This window comes from Pteronotus mesoamericanus, unplaced genomic scaffold (assembly GCF_021234165.1).
Source record: "Pteronotus mesoamericanus isolate MK-2021 breed Mesoamerican mustached bat unplaced genomic scaffold, CSHL_Meso_final scaffold_174, whole genome shotgun sequence".
Taxonomy (NCBI): Eukaryota; Metazoa; Chordata; class Mammalia; order Chiroptera; family Mormoopidae; genus Pteronotus; species Pteronotus mesoamericanus.
This window is the reverse complement of record NW_026555309.1, coordinates 4363828-4381456: the sequence shown is the minus strand read 5'-3', so window position 1 is coordinate 4381456 and position 17629 is coordinate 4363828. Positions and strand designations below refer to the sequence as shown.

The window sequence follows — 17629 nt, the reverse complement described above, 5'->3', positions numbered from 1 at the left end:
ATTTTCTGTAAAATAGTGCCTTGCCTTAGCAGGTGCTAGATATTTATTGAATGAATGAATGCAATATGCAAAATGTGTATTTTAAACTATATCATATGTATGGAAAGAAAGTACATTTATCGTTTTCCATGTGGTCAGGTAGAGCTGGGTAGCAGTGAATGAACTAATACTGGGCCAGGGTCATTGTGTCAGGTAATCAAATTTGCTATGAATGGTTGATTTAAAGTGCTCACTTCATTTACTTTTTATGACTTCTCCCATTTTTAATTAAAATTGGAGGAGAAATTAGATATTTCTTAAATACAATCATTTTAAAAATTTTTCTTAATTTATCTGATACACTCAAAGAATTAAAAACGAGGTATGTGTTAAGGGAATTAAGTTATTTTCTAAATCATATAGGGGCCCTGACTCATGTGGCTAGTTTGCTTGGGCATCATGCTACAAAAGAAAAGGTCACTGTTTTGATTCCTGGTCAGGGCACATGCCTGGGTTGCAGGTCCAGTCTCTGGTTGGGGCACGTGCGAGAGGCAACTAATCGATGTTTCTATCTCACATCAATGTTTCTCTCCCTCTCTTATTCTCTCCTTTCTTATGTCTCTAACAAATAAATAAATGAAATCTTTAAAATCATGTAGGGGCTGTGTGGTTGACTCACAACATTTGTTCAACTCTAGATAATTACTGTCAGGCAATTGTGGCTGTCCTGTTCAATCACCAGTTTAGGAGTGGAAGTGGGTTCTGGTTTTGACTATTAAAATTAAAAGGGAAGACTACTGGAGGCTTCTCGGAAAGATTTCCTCAAGCCTAAGAAAGGAGAGCAAGAGAAAGCAAGATGCCCTTTGCTTCTGGATACTGTGTTGTCTAAAAGATGCAGCCAGTGCTGAGCAAGCCAGTTCGCCTCACACTTCCCAACTTGGATAATAAAGCTCCTTCTTACTCCAGCCTGTGTGAGCTGGTGTTCTGTTACATGCAGTCCCAGGAACATCAAAGCTGATACATTCATTCATAACGTCATTTTCAGTATTTCAGTGTTCTACCCTTACCATGTGTACCTCATAATCTAATTTGAAAAACTTTCCTTTGATTGTGAATTGACCTTATATGTATTTATTTTTCATGTTTAGTTTTTGCTTACTTTTTGCCTGAAATCTTATATGAGACATCATGGATTTACCCCTATTCTCTGAAGAACACTTATTCATGGACTAAAACGGACTTGGGTGGCAAAAAATAAATAAATACCAGTAAATAAATAAATTTGGAAACGCCAGGGTAAATTCCCCATATGGGTTTTCAAAGCAGTAAGAATTAGCCTAGAATATGTGTTAAATTTTAAGAAGTGTATAGGTTTAGGAAAGGGGATGTGTTAATATGATCCTCAGCTTTTTTGATGTTTACAATATTGTTTATTTTTTGTGCTGATTTCACCTCTGTAAAATAGCTGTGATCAAGTATCAGTAAATTTACCACTCATCTTCCACTTTGGGCAGAAAAGGAAACTGCTCTATATTTTCTCTTGTTATATGCTTTCTTCCTTGTGCTGTTTTTCATGTTTTACAATTTCAATTTTAGAGGCAAATAACTCCCAGTTGATTTAGAGAAATCCTACTTGAGGGGCATTTTATGTCTGAATATTGATGTACTAGTAGTTTTCAAACACTATCACCAAAAACATGTTTTTTCCAATGAAACTTTTCTCAGAACCAGTAAGAGGGAGATTTATGGCAATTCATATCTTTGATGGGTGGGAACATTTTATGGCTTATTGAACTTCTGGAGCACAATTTGAAAACCTACTACATATGAGATTAGTGAAGAATCACCCTGCAATTTTTCATTCCAACTGAGATACTTTTCAGGGTAAAATAATTATACCAGGACTATCAGCTGGGACTGTCCCCAGCAAACTAGGGTTGTGCTGTTCTGGTGGGTGCTGAACACAGGTATGAATCTATTTGGTAAACAGTAGTAGGGAAATCTGTATGAATACCTGTTCCCACCTTTACAGCCCTGAGCCACTCCAGTGCAGCTAAGGAGCCTGGCCCTCCAGGGATTTTCTGCAGCCGCTTTGAGGAGTCACATCACGGGGTGTGCCCAGCCCTTCAGCAAGTGTTTACTGAGTATCTGCTATGTGCCAAGTGTTTTCTGAGGTGCTGAGAACGATGATAAATTGTGTGATTCTGAAGATCCTTAAGGTTTACCCTAGTCACTCAGCAGAACTTGGCAATGAATAGTTCCATACTTGTAACATTTGAGAGGTGTAAGAATGAGGAAGTGGAAAACGGCCTGGGAGCTCTCAGCCTTGCATTTGGCATTTCAAATGTGATGTGTTTTCACAGGCCTCCGTCTCTACCCACCCCACTCCCCCAACCCCTGAAAATGAACTACAGTTGACATCTGTGGATATTTGTGTATATTCCCTTTAGAATCTATTTTATAGTTAGAAGTTACTTTACTTTTACGAATAAAATACAGCTCTATGCATTGGTGTTTATTTTACTGGTGTTCGGTTTTTTTATGTGAGTAGTGTTGAAAACAACTACAGGAAATAAAATGATGAGATGTGGTCCTGTGTGTCTGTCTCAGAGTCTTTAGGATTTGGGAGAGAGAGTGGGGCTGTGTTTTGTGAATGAGAGGATGATGAAGATGTAAAAAGAAAAGGGGATGATAAGGAAAAAATGAGAAGAATCAAAAAAGAAGAGTAAAAGACATTGAAATGAGAAATTTCTATACTGCAATAATGTACATTAAGAATTTATAAAGGTGCTTAAGATTGGAAAAATGCCTCTCAGTTCTGTCTTGACCTTTTCACCCTAGGCTGTTGACATGCACAACGTATTCCCTTTAGTAACAACTGTTGGTGCATGATTCTCAACGGGGTAGAGAGGCACCCAGGATTTGGTACCTGGGATCCACAGACTTGAACCTAGCTAGCTAAGCCTTCTAAATAAGTGTATTTAACGGAGGGTATAGTTTAATGTTCTACCTATAAAATATCAAAGAACTAATACAGTATAATATATTTTAGACTGATGTTGACTTTAAAATCAGCTTTCATGTTAATTTACCCTGAAGTTTTATTTTCCTTAAGACATAAAAAAAGAACTTTTTTAACTGTACCTTTTAGCTCTTATGGAATAATATGATTGCTTATGTTACCTTTAGGAGATTGTAAATAGTTATGCATGGTTTGTTCTCACTTTTAACTATAATTTTCACAAAGAATAAATAACATATAAATCAAAATTAATGTACTCACAAATAACAATAGAAAGTTCAAGTAAGTATATTTTAGTTGTCTTTTTGCTGAATTTCTGAATTCAAGACTTAGAACTCTTAGAACTCTTGTTCATTTGTCATTTATGAACACTAATAGCTTCAACTCATCCTGAGCTGCTTTTGGCAACTTCAGACATAACTTTCTATTTTAGAGATTTGTAAACATTTAAACAATGACGTTTGTTTTGTTTTTTTTTTAATGAAAAGTTAACTTAGGTAAAGAGATGTTAAAGGCCCGTGTGAAGTTAAAGAGCCAACTATTTTCCTACTTGAGTTTTTAAACTGAACACTGTTTTCATTTGTATAAAGCCTTGTAAACTCTGAATTACTTGCACTATTGATGAAATGTTTAATAATATTATTTATCCTGGTTTAACATGTCAAAAAAAGAGAAAATATATAAGTTAACTTTGTGAATAAAAATGCAGGCCTTAAAGAAAGATCTGCTTCAAAGCCAACAGTCGGACCAGAAGAGGCTGAGACATACCCTTGGCTGAAGGAGCAGGTTCCTGAGGGGTCAGGTAAGCTTTCCTGAAAGTCTGACTGGAGGCATCAGCCTGCTATGCATTATAGTTTACAGTTTCCAGAATGATGTTTTGCCCATCATTTGTTAGCAGTGTTTACAGAATTGTGAAATGCTTTTTCTTCTCTTCTGGAATTTAACGGTAAACTTAATTCTTTTTTAGTAAAAGTTTATACAGGATGATTTTCACTTCTGAGATCAAGAATCAAAGACACAGTCCTGGTCAGTGTGGCTTAGTTAATTAGAGTGTCGTCCTGTACACTGAAAGGTCACGAGTTCAGTTCTGGTCAGGGCACATGCCTAGGTTGTAGGTTTGGTCCCTCATTGGGGTAAACGAGGCAACGGACTGATGTTTCTCTCTCACATTGGTGTTTCACTTCCTCTTCCTTTGTGTCCCTTTCCCTCTCTCTAAAATCAATAAGCATGTCCTTGGGTGAGGATCAAAAAAAAAATAAAATTAGAATTAAAGGGACAGATGGTTGCTCATTGCTTAAGATCACACAGTTAGGAATGTCATGAACTGAATGCTGCATTTCTTGATTCCGATTCCAGGGCTACTGTACCTTATCACCTTGAAAGTAGACAGGCTGCACACTAGCCTGTCGCCATTACTCACATTTTGTAGCAGAGTAGGTCTACTGAGTTCCCAGTCTTTTTCATGAGGATCTCCTTTCTACATCAGAAGGCTTCCCTGACTTCCCTGTATCTGTGAAATCTGTTTTACATATTCATGAATTAATTCCTAAATAAATTCAAGTGACTTCTTAGTCACCCAAGGGCCTGTGACCCATTGAATGAAAACTCCTGAAAGCTCTTCACAAGTTGGTAAATGAATTTGAATCCATTACTATCACTTCCTATTTGTGCTGAGATATTTATTCTAAAATACTATTTAATTCCTGCTCATTTTGTCATTTACTCAGTTCTCAAATATCAGTATTTGGTTTTATTTTGCCATCTAGTGGAAATATTCGGTATGACATCATTTACCAGCAACTTGAAGTCCTGGGTCCAACTGGCCCTTTGACTGATTTTATCATTTTGATGAATACTTGATTTTTCTTCCTTCCTTTTAAGATCAGTATGTTGATTTGATTTTTAAATTTGTTCAAATCATAATCATGGGAGAATTTACTCTCTTTCTCCCATTCTTGTAGAATTGCTATAAGCATACCATGGCAAGCATGATATTTTTTTAAGACGTAATTTAAATATGTTTGGATTTAGCATCTTAGATTTTACTTTGTGCTAGATAAATTTATAATTAAGAAATTTTTTTCAAAGCTAGTACCTACTCTGTAATGTGCCATTCACTTTCACTCTTAATGTTTTTGTTAATATTAGTCTGTGCATATTAATGATAACTTATCCTCCTAAATCTATGAGTTTATTATCACCCCCTATCCTTTTCAACTTCTTGGCAATATTTGATTTAGTTTAAATGTTGCCTTCTTAACCCTTCTCGTATACGACTTAGCTTCTCCCTCTTCTTTGGCTACCACCTATTCCATAAACATAGGTACACACCTCATTAAAATACAAAAAAATGACTCCCCTCTTGATCCCTACAGTCTATCCTCTCTGCTCTCCAGTCCCTCTCTTGCTGGACTAGCCAGACTTTTGAAAGAAGAACCCAGAGTTGCTTTTTTCTGCCTTGTGTTCCAATCAGTCTTTCACTTATCTTGGTCTGGCCTCTGCCTCTGCCCACCCTCTCCAGGGGAAAGCAGGAGCGAGTGTCAGAGAGTCAGTGGAGGAGGAAGCAGCACGTTCCCCCCCGAAGGTCAAACGGTGCTGAAGCGAAGGAGTCTGGAGAGGCGTGTGAGGGCTGGATGGGGGAGGTCTTACCCTCTGTTCGGGAGAGCTTCACTGCTTTCCGCAAAGGGAGTCGGGAAAAGGTTAAGCAAAGGAGCAGGGTGTCGCCCTCCACTTCTCTTTACTCACACGCTGTTCCCTATGGAAGGTTGTAAAACTGGGGAATCCAGTTAGGAAGCTGTCACGGGCGTTGAGAGAGACGACCAGGGAAGAATAGAGGTTGGCAGGTTCTTCTGTGATTATAAGAGAGCCTGTATTTAAAAATGGTTTTTGAAATATAAACATCTATGAAAATAGAGGGCACTTTCAGTGCTTCAGAAATGGTTTCGCAGTGTGACTAGCAAAATAGAGTCTTAAACTTTTTTCTATATGAAGTTCCAGCAAACGTACTATGTTTTTGTCATTGAAGATTAACTGATGTCATTGGTGCTGCTTCTATCTATTGAACATAGATGATATTTATTAGAACATTTATATTAGTGTCAGTGTAATTATAGCTTCTGGTTTGTTGTATGATGTTGCAATAAACTTGATAAACTAGTAAACAACGCAGTGATGTCGGAATCTCATTACTAATGTTCACTTTTGTGATTAACACCTTAATCTATGAATCTGACTGTCTCATCAGATAGGGCTCTGCAAAGCTGAAACGATTGTCACTTATAATGTGAGGTCTTTTACTCACAATTCCTGGGGCCAGCCAACCGTGACCATTGCAGTTCTCACACCAGCTGAAGGCCCTGTCTCCTCTCAGGGAGACATATACATTACTGTATATTGTGTTGACTGTGTACATTAATGTATACTGACCTTGTCTTATACATTTTTATCTTTATTTCCCAGCAGTTTTCGTTCCAAAAGCTTTTTTCCCTTTCCATTTTCTTTAGTCTATCATTAGTGTGAATTTTGTTAATCAGAAACTAAAATAATTTTGCTCTGAATAAGGTATTTTTAAAGAAAAATCTGAACCCAAATTAGGTTTCCTGTTTTAAAATCTTATGAGGTCTTTTAAAATTTATATCTGCTCTCAAAATGAAATCAATTTTAAATATCTACCATATTTGCCAACATAGGGAAAAAAGTGGTCAACTGATACGAAAAACATGCATAGTTGATTAGCCAGATATATTTATTTGTATATACGTGAATTCCATATTTCAGGTTTGACATTGCTTTGTCGGTCTTTCCTACTTAGTTATGTTTTGTGATTATTTTAGGACCTCAGCACATCGAAGATGAAATACAAGATGAAATTCATTCCTCCCTCCATGAAACGGTATACACAGAACATGGTATGAATTAAAACCTGTTTTTTTTCATGCACTACTAACATAATTGAATGATTAATGACTTGAACATTATTTTAAAATTTAAATAATAATTGAGTGGTTTTTTTTTAAAATTACTGAAAGGCAACTATTCTTGAAATACTACTAAACTTGTTTTACCCCACCTTACTGTTAAGGAACTTTTTGCATACATCTAGTAAAGAAATGGTAGGAATGCCTGAGAATAAACAAATTGAGAGCAATGGTACATCAAGAGCAGATGGTGAGAACAGGGACAAAGAAAATAGGACACGACCAAAAAGCTGTAATGGGCAATTGGGTGCCATCGCTGACCGTCACATTTTCCTGCCTGCTTGGTGGGTCGCCACAGCAGGACAGGCAGCTTTGAATTATGTAGGTCATAATACCAGAGCGGAAATAAACACAATCTACTTAGAGACTAGAAAACAGCTTCCCAGTGTTTACATCTTAAAAAATTTCTAATGTGAACTTCTATACAGAGAATATGAAATGATACTCTAGAAACCAATATTCTAGGATTTTATAAGACGGTTTCTTGAAGCATCCCTTGATAAAAGCAGGGAACGTAAGCCCAAAATGTAACTCACAAAGAGATTTTGAAGGGGGCCGAACACGTGGTATCCTGACACTTGTAATGGTTTGTTGTGAGCTAAAGGTAGTCCTAAAAGAAAAAGTTGTGCTTCTTAAAAACAAACAGAATTCTCCTCATTTAAATTGGGCTTTAGCAGGCCAACTAAACTGCACTTTTCAGTCTTAGATGTTTGAGGGTTAAAGGTAAAGCATCCCATTGGGCTCCCTCTGTGCTGATTGGGAGCTGAGTCTTGGCTGAGCTATAGGTCTTTGCCATTGGCTGCTAGGGGTCCAGGAGTCTCTGTCCTTTCCTTACTGGTTTCGTCTCAACTCGGAAAGACCGCCTGCATGTGCTCCTGCCTGTATGGGCAAGCACGGGCTTCCCCTTTCTGCATCTTTATTTTGATGCAATCAAAATAAGTGATTTTGATATAATGAGGTAAGTTCTGTGATGATGAAACACAGGATGCCATGTGGGGCTTGCTCACCCTGTGAGGTTCGCTCAGCTTCCTGAGGAAATGACGTTTTGATTAAGAGCTGAACGTGGCATAGTGCTTTGCCAGGCACATGTTCTCATCAGGTGTTTTAAGCAAAGGGCATATGTGAAGAAAGTCCATGGGCAAACGAGGATCAGAAAGTAGTTTGGAATGGCCGGCATGTGGGGGGCGTAGGTAGAGAGCGATGAGGGAAAGGATATTTTTACTTGATTTTAAGTCATTGGAACCGTTGGAGGGTGCTGAGTGTTGAGCACTCGGTCTGCAGCGTGAAGAACGGGTAGGAGCGACGTCAGGAAGGAGGTTGTACTGGTGACCCAGAGGAGTGGAGAGAGGAAGTGGAAAGGCCTGGTAGTCATTTAGGTGGGCAGGTATAGGAATTCAGATGGAAGAGCGAGAAATCAAGTCTAGGGCCTGTGTTTCTTGACCCAAGCCTTCATCTCGGATCTGTTCTAGCTTGTATCAAGACTTTTTCCTTAGAAAATCACAGAGGCCATGGCTTTAAACGTTACTTGTATCGCTTTTGAATATACATCTGCAGCCCTGATCTCTTTTCTAAGCTCCTGGTTTATCTGGATGCATACTTATCTCCATTTGCATGTTTTATGAGTACCTGAGATTTCAGTTGCACCTAAAGCTGAGTTCCTGATTCCTCTCCATCTCACAACTCTTACCCCTGCTCCCTCCTATCATATATTTGTTCTTATTTCAGTCTTTTATATTTTAGTTAATGCTCTCCTTATCCTCTTAGTTGCTTACGCTAAAAACCTGGGAATTTTCCTTGATTTCTCTCTCTCCTTCATCTCCCCTCACATGTAATCCATGAGCAGGTCCTGTCCACTCTGCCTCCGGCATGCATCTGGTCTCTGCAGCATGTCAGCCATCACCATTGCCTCTCGCCATGACCATTTCATTGGTATCCCGTTAGGTCCTTGTTTCCATTCTTGCTCCTCTACTCCCTGGGTTTGATGTGACCTGGCCCACTGTGCCTTATCTGGGCCCAGTCTCTATTTCTCCTCAGTCACTTTCTCTAGCCCAGCTGGCCTTCTCTTCCTGGTCTTTGCAAGCCTATCCCTGCCTTAGGGCCTTTGCACTTGTTATGTCTTGTGCTGGTGTGTGTGTGAGAGAGAAAGAATGAGAGAGACAGAGAGAGAGAGAGAGAGATCCAGTCTTCCCATCTTAGCAGACCAAACGTGGCCTCCTGGACCACTGTCTCTAAAGTAGACTCTCTTCCCCATCAGTCTTTGTTTCATGGTTGGGGTCAAGTCTGGCAGCTGCCATTTATTACCTGTATGGCCTTGAACGTCTCTCAAGTTCCTCATTCTTCAAAGTGGGATAATAATACCTACCTCAAAGGGTTGGTGTTGTGGCTACAGAGGGCTTGGCAATGCCTTGAGTCTAATGAGCCCTGAGGATGTTGTTTTTTTTTCACATTACTGACAGAGTAGTGGAGACTCACGGATGATGTACAAGGTTTGGCTGAGAGAGGTAAATCCGGCTCACATAAAAACCATCAAATCGGCCCTGGCTGGTGTGGTTCAGTGGATTGAACGCTGGCCTGTGAACCAAGGGGCCGCAGGTCCAATTCCCAGTCAGGTCACATGCCTGCGTTGCGGACCAGGTCCCTAGTAGGAGGCACACAAGAGGCAACCATACATTGCTGTTTCTCTCCCTCTGTTTCTCCCTCTTTTCCCCTCTGTCTAAAAATAAATAAGTAAAAAAGTCTTTTAAAAAAACCCCATCAAATTGTACTGGATGACATGAGAGAAAGGGAAAGGGGTATGGCAATAAGATGAAGAGTTGTAAAATTAGTGACAGAAGTGAGAATGGGTATTTTGTATCCTAAGTATCAAAAATCTGAAATGAGGAGAAAAGCTATAGCAGACGATGATGAGAAGAGAGAAAGCACATAAATGGCATTGACATAAATGGGCATACATAATTAAGTAACTCCTGAGAGAGTCACCATGCGTCATTAAAAGTAAAGGAGCAAAGGAAAGATTGCAGTCTTGGGGTAGAGTTCTATAGCATTAGAAATAGTAATATTGTTATTACTGTGATGAAGATGATATTAGAAGTTATAACAACAGTACAACAACAAAAATAACAATAACACCTGAATACTTATGGGCTGGCCATCTTTCTAAGTGCTTTAATCCTTACAACAATGCTATGAGTAGGTACTCTTATTTCCTTTTTATGAAAGATAAATTTTAGGCACAGAGGAGTTGAGTAACTTGCTCAGGATCACACAGCTGGTGTCGAAGAACCTAAATCTGGGGCCATACATGCCAGACCCCACATTCCTAACTGCCACACTACACTACACAGCTAAGTCTAGTTTACTTGAGTTATTTGGTGAGAGTGTTACATACAGGACATAATCTGCTTGGAGCCATGTCACATTACCATGGGGAGAATTTTTTTATACCAAAATGACAAGCTATACCATATTGCACTGGAATAAGGTAGCATTTCCAACATCTACACAAAAGAACAATTCAGTATATCATGAAAGTCTTAGAAAAGAACATGGGCATCTTTTCAGAACTTAAAGACTATAATATAGGAACTTTTAGAAATAAAGTACAATCCAGGCGACCCAATGAGATTGGCCTAGTGTACAAGTTTAGATAGGTGGCTGCCCATTGCAATAGAATGTTAATAGTTATTTAACATTGTTACATGGAATTTTATGTGAATTATCAGTGAAAGATCACAGAGGAACCCTTCCTTTGATCTGATTGAAGAGGAAAATATATTAATATTTATGAATTCATTTATTTATGCATTAAATGTTTATTGAACACTTCTTACGGTAGACATGGCCCTATGTGCTGGGTATACACAGAGAACAAAATATATGAGGTTCTTCACCTTACTGGGTTCATGATCTAGTGAGAGAAGACCTACACCCCCCCAGCAGGTAGGCCAGCACTTTGCCAGAGTGAGAACAGAGCTTCAGAGAGGGCACCAGCATGTGCAGTGTCTGTTGGCTGCTGTTAAGCCCCTGCTATACACCTGTGTCTCTTTGTTTATTGTCATTTTCAAGGAGAAGACTTACAACAAGAGGAGGATGGACCAGCAAGAGAACAGCAACCAGAAGATGACAATTTCCTTGTAGGAAGTAATACGGATGATAGATTTGAGTCCCCAGAAACTGGAACATTTCAGGAAGGTAGACCATTTTTTTGTTTTTTGCTTTCAGAATAAAACACAGTAGGTAATTTGTAATTAAAATTATTTAATTTTTTCTTAAACATCTTTAAAGCCAATATTTAATTTTTATGTAGTTTTTTAAGTTAAAGCTCAAAATTTCATTTAAAATGCTTCCCCCCCAAAATAAATAGATATTCCAATTTAGATAGAAAGCATTTTTAGAGAAACTCAGAATATATAAATTTCGTATAGAATGTAAGTGAAATAAATATTTTAACATATTACTTTATTATTCTCTCCTTTCTAGAGTGCGTTGGGTTATAAAACATTCAAACAACTGATGAAATATTTTGCTTGATAACCTATCACGGGCTCTTGTTCTGACATGAACTCTATAACTACAGTGGGTAGAACACAGTTCTTAGCTTTTTACCAGGGATTGGTAAACTTTTTCTGTACATAGCCAGAAGATCGATATTTTGGTCTTTGCAGACCACATAGCCTCTGCTGGAACCATTCAACTCTTCTGTGGTAGTGCAGAAGCAGCCGTGGACAATACCCAAGAGGGTATTTATGCCTGTGTTTCAGTAAGAGTTTATTTACAAAACCAGGAGGCAGGATTGATCTGAGCTATAGACCATAGTTTGTTGACATTTCTTCTGTCTCAATATTTTATTTATTTTTAAAGATGTTATTTATTTATTTTTAGACATAGGGGAAGAGAGGGAGAGAAACATCGATGTGTGAGAGAAACATCAGTTGGTTGCCTCTCTCATGCCACCAGTCAGGGACCTACCTGGTCTACAACCCAGGCATGTGCCCTGACTGGGAAGTGAGCCGGCGACCTTTGGTTTGCAGGAGGACACCCAACCTACTGAGCTACACAAGTCAGCGCTATTTTTTTTTTTGAATTTTTTAAATTAAATTTATTGGGATGACATTCATTAATAAATATAGGTTTCAAGTGTACAGTTCTATAATACATTATCTATATAATGCATTTGCATTGTGTGTTCACCAGCCAAAGTCAAATCTTCTTCTGTCACCATATATTTGACCCCTTTAACCTTTACTACCCCCCTCATATGCCATCCTTCTAGTAACCTAACTGTTGTCTATGTCTGTTTTTGTTTTTCTTGTTTATTTCTTGTTTTCAGTTTTATGTCCCACATGAGTGAAATCATATGGTTCTTGACTGTTTCTGTCTGACTTATTTTGCTTAGTATGATAGTCTCAAGATCCTTCCATGTTGTTGCAAATGACAGTATTTCATCTTTTGTTATGGCTGAGTAGTATTTCACTGTATGTATGTACCACATCTTTTTTATCCAATCTATCGAAGGCTACCATGAATAATGTTGCAGTGAACATAAGCGTCATCTGGTCATTTATGTATCGGTTGAGAACTTTACCTTCGATCATTTGCAATAGACAAGTTATAGTTATTGACTATTGAGCAATTTCTATGTGATAAAAACTCTTCATTCATATATTTTGTGCCCTGCTCTGCTTTAATATGAAACTACCATGATTATTAGGAGTCCTGTTAAATAAGTACAAATGCTTCCTTATGGTATCTCTGTTTTGTTAAAGTAGACCTTTAAGACTTTAATGAGTTCTTGGAAGATTTTAAGTCACAAATTTTGTACTCTGATTTATGTCATTTTATCTAAAATATGCATATATAAGTGATATAATTTTGTATTTAAAATGAATACTAATGAAAAAATTTTTTTAATATGCATATTTCATTTTTAAAGAGTCATAAAAGAAAACAAGCCCATGCTGAAGCTGGGGGAAAGGTTGATGGCACTGCCACAAATTAACCACATTGCACAATATGTCCCACCCTGCAGTGATCATCAGCCTATGGGAGAATTGCCCTAGGACCTGGGCAGCAACACAGCACCACAAGCCACACAGGATCTAGACCAGAGGTTCCTGGCAGGGCTCAAGGATTAGTAAAGCCTAAGCAAAGTTCAGAGAGGTGGACAGAGCTATGAGAAACAGGCAGTAGGTCCACCCACAGCACCCGTAAAGGTAAAAAAGTCCAGAGCCATAGGGTCATGGATCCAGAGAGGGAACTTCTTAGGAACAAGTCCACGAAGATGACTGATGGCCCTACAAATAGTTTCAATCCTAGGCACAACAAAGGTCACCCAGAGAACCTTTTAAAAGAATATGTGTGACCCACCCTAGACAAAATGAATTGGAATGTTTAGAGAGTGGAGCCCCAAAGTGGGTAACTGTAAAAGTGGCACAGATGATATTACAGTGCAGCCAGCCTTGAGCAGAACGCTCTTTCTTTTTCGTATGTCTCAGCTTACATCCTACCCAGCTGTGCATTCCCATCTGTAGACAGGACACTTTTGTCCTGGAAAACAGAATGCCACCGTGGAGTTTGAAGTAGATTAGAAATAAGCCCCTTTTCTGGGTCCAGCCTTTGTCCCCATTATTCTTCCTCAGTCATCCTCTCTCCAGCCCAGGTTACGGTGTGTGTCAGCCTTGAGGGGTTGTTGAGTGGATTAAAAAGAGAATGTGTGAATCATTTCTAAATGCAGTTCTGGTGAAAGATCACGTTTGGCAGACATTTAATTGATATATTCATGTTTAATTTTAATAGTTTACTTTTAGAATAAAATCAATGATAATAGAGTCAAAATACACACACACACACATACAGTATATATATCTCCCACTTTATGAAATAATAATATTGATTTAATTTTTTTTCCTAGAAACTAAAGAAGAGACAGGTGAGATTTCAATTTAATATTCTTTTTTAATTAGAATAAGTCTTTTACTATAAAGGAACATTGAGAGAGAAAACATTGTCTATAATCCTTTATTAAGAATAAATTATATTTAATATATCAAATATATAATACATATTTAATGAGTGTTATTTTATATAATATATCATAGTTATATATATATGCATATACATCTATATCTTTATACAGTTTTGTGTTTTTGGAGTCTCCTTCCCGAGGATAAGTTCCTGGTAGTGGGATTGCTAGGTCGCAAGATACAGTAGAATTTCATGTTTGTAGTCTTAAATTACAAAACCAGTGAAAGGTCAAAATTGTATATTGTTACATGCCATGTGTCCCCAGAAGGTATGGCCACACTGAAGACAGACACGTCACCTTTCAGTAATGAGCCTGTGCCGCTCTCCAGTTTCCCTCCAGTATTGGAAGTAGATCCTTCTTTGTGTGCTGGAGGACCACCTGACATTGTTGGCTAGCATTTCGGGCTCCAGATATTTCAACGATGTGTTTCTGTAAACACTAAAATTATAGTGCAGTCTGGGAGTACTCAGGTACTGAGTCTAAGTGAGGGGCTGGAAAATGTGTGTGTTCTCGCTCAGGCTCGTGGCAGGCGCTTGCTGAGTTGATGGGAAGGGGGCTTCCTGTGCTGCTATCTCTGTCTGTCTCTCTCTGTCCTTGGGGAATTTAATAGAGGATGTATTCTGTTTTGTGTCAATCTGTCCTATTTTGTTTTCTGAGAATAGTTGAATTTGCATCAGCTAAATAAGCCTATAGCTTCACTATTTTGTAGGGGGCCTGTCTTATTCATCTTTGTATTAGGCATTTAGCACAGGTAGTAGCTGTTTGTTCCCTGAGTGAAAGTGAGTTTGAGCATCATTAGGATTCAGTTTTACATTTCTATCATTACTGGAAATTGCCTTTCCTATTTTTGAATATCAAGTGTAATTCTCTTCATTGAGACATATTTGTATTTTCTAATTATTTCCTAATTTATAGCTTCACAGGCCTATAATCAGGATATAGAAGAGATGACGTATAAACAGGAAAATTCAGGTTTGTGATGTGCTTTTATTTGAGGCTGTGGCCAAGTCCGTTTTAACCCTGGGCTAACGATTGATTCTGATTAAACAGAGTACTCTTTATAATACTCATAATCATTTTTGGTTGCTCAGGTAGTTATAGAAATTTAGGAATATAGTTTAATATTATATGGAGAAATGAGGAGAAAAGGAGCTGTGTTTCTCAGATCACTACTGGGATGTTGGTCTTTGTAGATCAGAACAGAAAGAACATTTGGAAATGAATGAGGCAGAAGGATGAGTCCGACTGGGTGTGAATCCTGGTACTGCTCCTTCCTAATGTTTTGACTTAGAGAGCAAATTATGGAACTATATTTATCTTAAATTTTATTAAATGATAATGATAATATCTTACATCGTTGTAAAGATTAGAATTTAATTTGTAAATAATTTTAGAATGATGTCTAGTGATGTGTTCGGTTTTTCTAGTTTTTCTATGGTTGACAAATATGAATGTATATATTTTTTAGATTCCACCGAACCAGTAATAAATGAGGAAGAAAGAATGTACCATGATGCAGGTATTAGATGAATATTTTTGTTAGATTTTAAACATTATTAAAGATTTACAGCTGCAGTGCTTTGATTACATGGTGATTTTTCTTTTAAAGGAGACCAAGAAGTAATTTTAATACCTAATATAAAACTTTGTAACAAAATTTTATTATTAAAAAAATATAAGGCTTTCATATTTTACCTCACCTACCACTGGCTCCACAGAAAACAAGATATTAATTCCTAACTCTACTTTTGCATATCTTGCTTTATGCCAGTTTGAGGAATGTGCATGAAAATAACTCACCTGCCTTTTCCTGTAGTTGTTTTTGAGCAGAGCCATTATTCATTGACTGCGCAAACATTAATATTTAAAGAAATAGAATTCTGTATTTGAGATTGTGTATTTTAGCTAAGTAGCTACACACAGTGTCTCAATTAATGCTTATTTTGATTTTATTCTTTTTTCTGCAGATGATGTAACATACCAAGACCATGATCAGCAAGGTGTGAAATTCTTTTTAAACTTAAACTACCTACTTGTTTTAAAATATTCTCATAGTTTAACTGTATTGTATAGAGAATAACATTTTAAGTTACAAAACCATAACTTAAAACATCCAAATGAATTGTAGCTTTCAAGGAATTTACTGGGCGATATTGTTTACCTATTTCAGTGGTTTGCCATTGCCTAAATAATTTCTTAAACTCATTGTAGGTTGCCTTAGGAAGCAGTTAAAAATTATTCAGGACAACTTACCTCATTACTTTATAGTCATTGCTGTCTTTTGACTATAATAAGTCTTGTGCTTGGAAGGCTACTTTAGTCAGAGTTCAACTACTCTAGCTGCTTCTACAAATTAATCCCACTCTGCAGTAAAGATGACTGATCTGCCACATGAGAAAGGTGCAGAATTTCTTTCCAGACTTAAAGGCCACACAGAGAAAATAGTTCTGGCAAATTTGTGCCATGAGGAACGTCAGATTCACATTTAGGTTATTAGAGCTCCTTCTGTTGCACGAGCACTTCTTGTGCTGTTTCATTAAACTCTATGGAGTAGATTATATATTTGCTACTTCCCAGAGAAGAAAAAGAAGGTTCAGAAAGTGTGAAAAATGTGCTTAAGTTCATGACTAAGAGATAATAGAGCTAGCGGTGTATCCTTTGCTATTCCAGTATCTTCAAGGAAAGAAGTCAGTCAGGTATAACTCTTGTGTGAAGCAAGAAGGATGGAGAAATGTATAGTGCTTGAGTCAAATATGGAAGACTTTCTATATGCTAGGTAGTTAGGGTGTGATACTCATATATGAATAATACGGAGTCCCTACTTAAAGAAATGTGTAGCTTCATGATACCTCCTAAGTCTTGATTGGGAAAAATTAAGAATGGCTTGTGTAGGCCTGATAAACTAATTTACTAGGTGAGTGTTTTTAAGATTTGAGACTCTATCAAGATTACCCATCCTGTGCCATGGCTCGTGTGGCTCAGTGGATTGAGTGCTGGCCTGCAAGCCAAAGATCACCCATCCACAGTGGCCATTTCTACTAAGATATGAGTGATAACACTGGAAGAATCCTGGATTCTATCTTAGGGACTAATTTTTTTTTTATAGGAAATGAAATAACTTGGCAGCTATGATTTCATTTACATTTAGTTTCAATTTCGAATTCGAAGGAGGAAATAGGAAATTTGGAAATTAAAAGGTTGCATGGAGAGGTAGGCTTTGAGATCCTTTTCTAATTTCTGCCAGTCATTTTAGTGTTTTGCTAAATATGATGGAAAGAACATGTTTCGAATGTAATTTACAGACGAGGTCTAGAGAATTTTAAAATTAAACTTGAAAAAAGTGTAAAATTAAATAACATGCTAAAAAGATGTTCTAAAAATAAATGTATTTTCATAGCAGAATATGATAATAAATATAATTTAAAATGTTAACAAAGAGTAATAAATATTACCTAAGGGAATCAAGATTTGGTGAGATAGTTTGGATTACCTTTCTATAGAACATAAACTTTTTCAAACAAAATAGATCTAGTAGAACACAGGATTATTCACTATGTATTAGGAGGAAAAAAAAACGAACTGTGGAATTCAGGAACCAAACTAGGGAAACCAAGTGACTATATGTAG

The 17629-nt window shown here is 37.4% G+C and overlaps 1 protein-coding gene across 15 annotated transcripts in view; it reads left to right on the top strand.

The window, feature by feature from the left end:
* The window catches only part of ASPH (aspartate beta-hydroxylase), a 205666-nt gene that overhangs the window by 58997 nt on the left and 129040 nt on the right, over nt 1–17629 (top strand). For 13 of the 15 annotated variants that reach the window (XM_054590170.1, XM_054590171.1, XM_054590168.1 and 10 more), the window contains 7 exons: nt 3711–3803; nt 6835–6909; nt 11044–11169; nt 13889–13906; nt 14918–14974; nt 15471–15521; nt 15970–16002. In XM_054590170.1, the coding sequence (XP_054446145.1) occupies nt 3711–3803; nt 6835–6909; nt 11044–11169; nt 13889–13906; nt 14918–14974; nt 15471–15521; nt 15970–16002 (453 nt within the window). The remainder of the gene's footprint in view (nt 1–3710; nt 3804–6834; nt 6910–11043; nt 11170–13888; nt 13907–14917; nt 14975–15470; nt 15522–15969; nt 16003–17629) is intronic. The other 2 variants (XM_054590175.1, XM_054590169.1) reach the window with 2 other exon arrangements.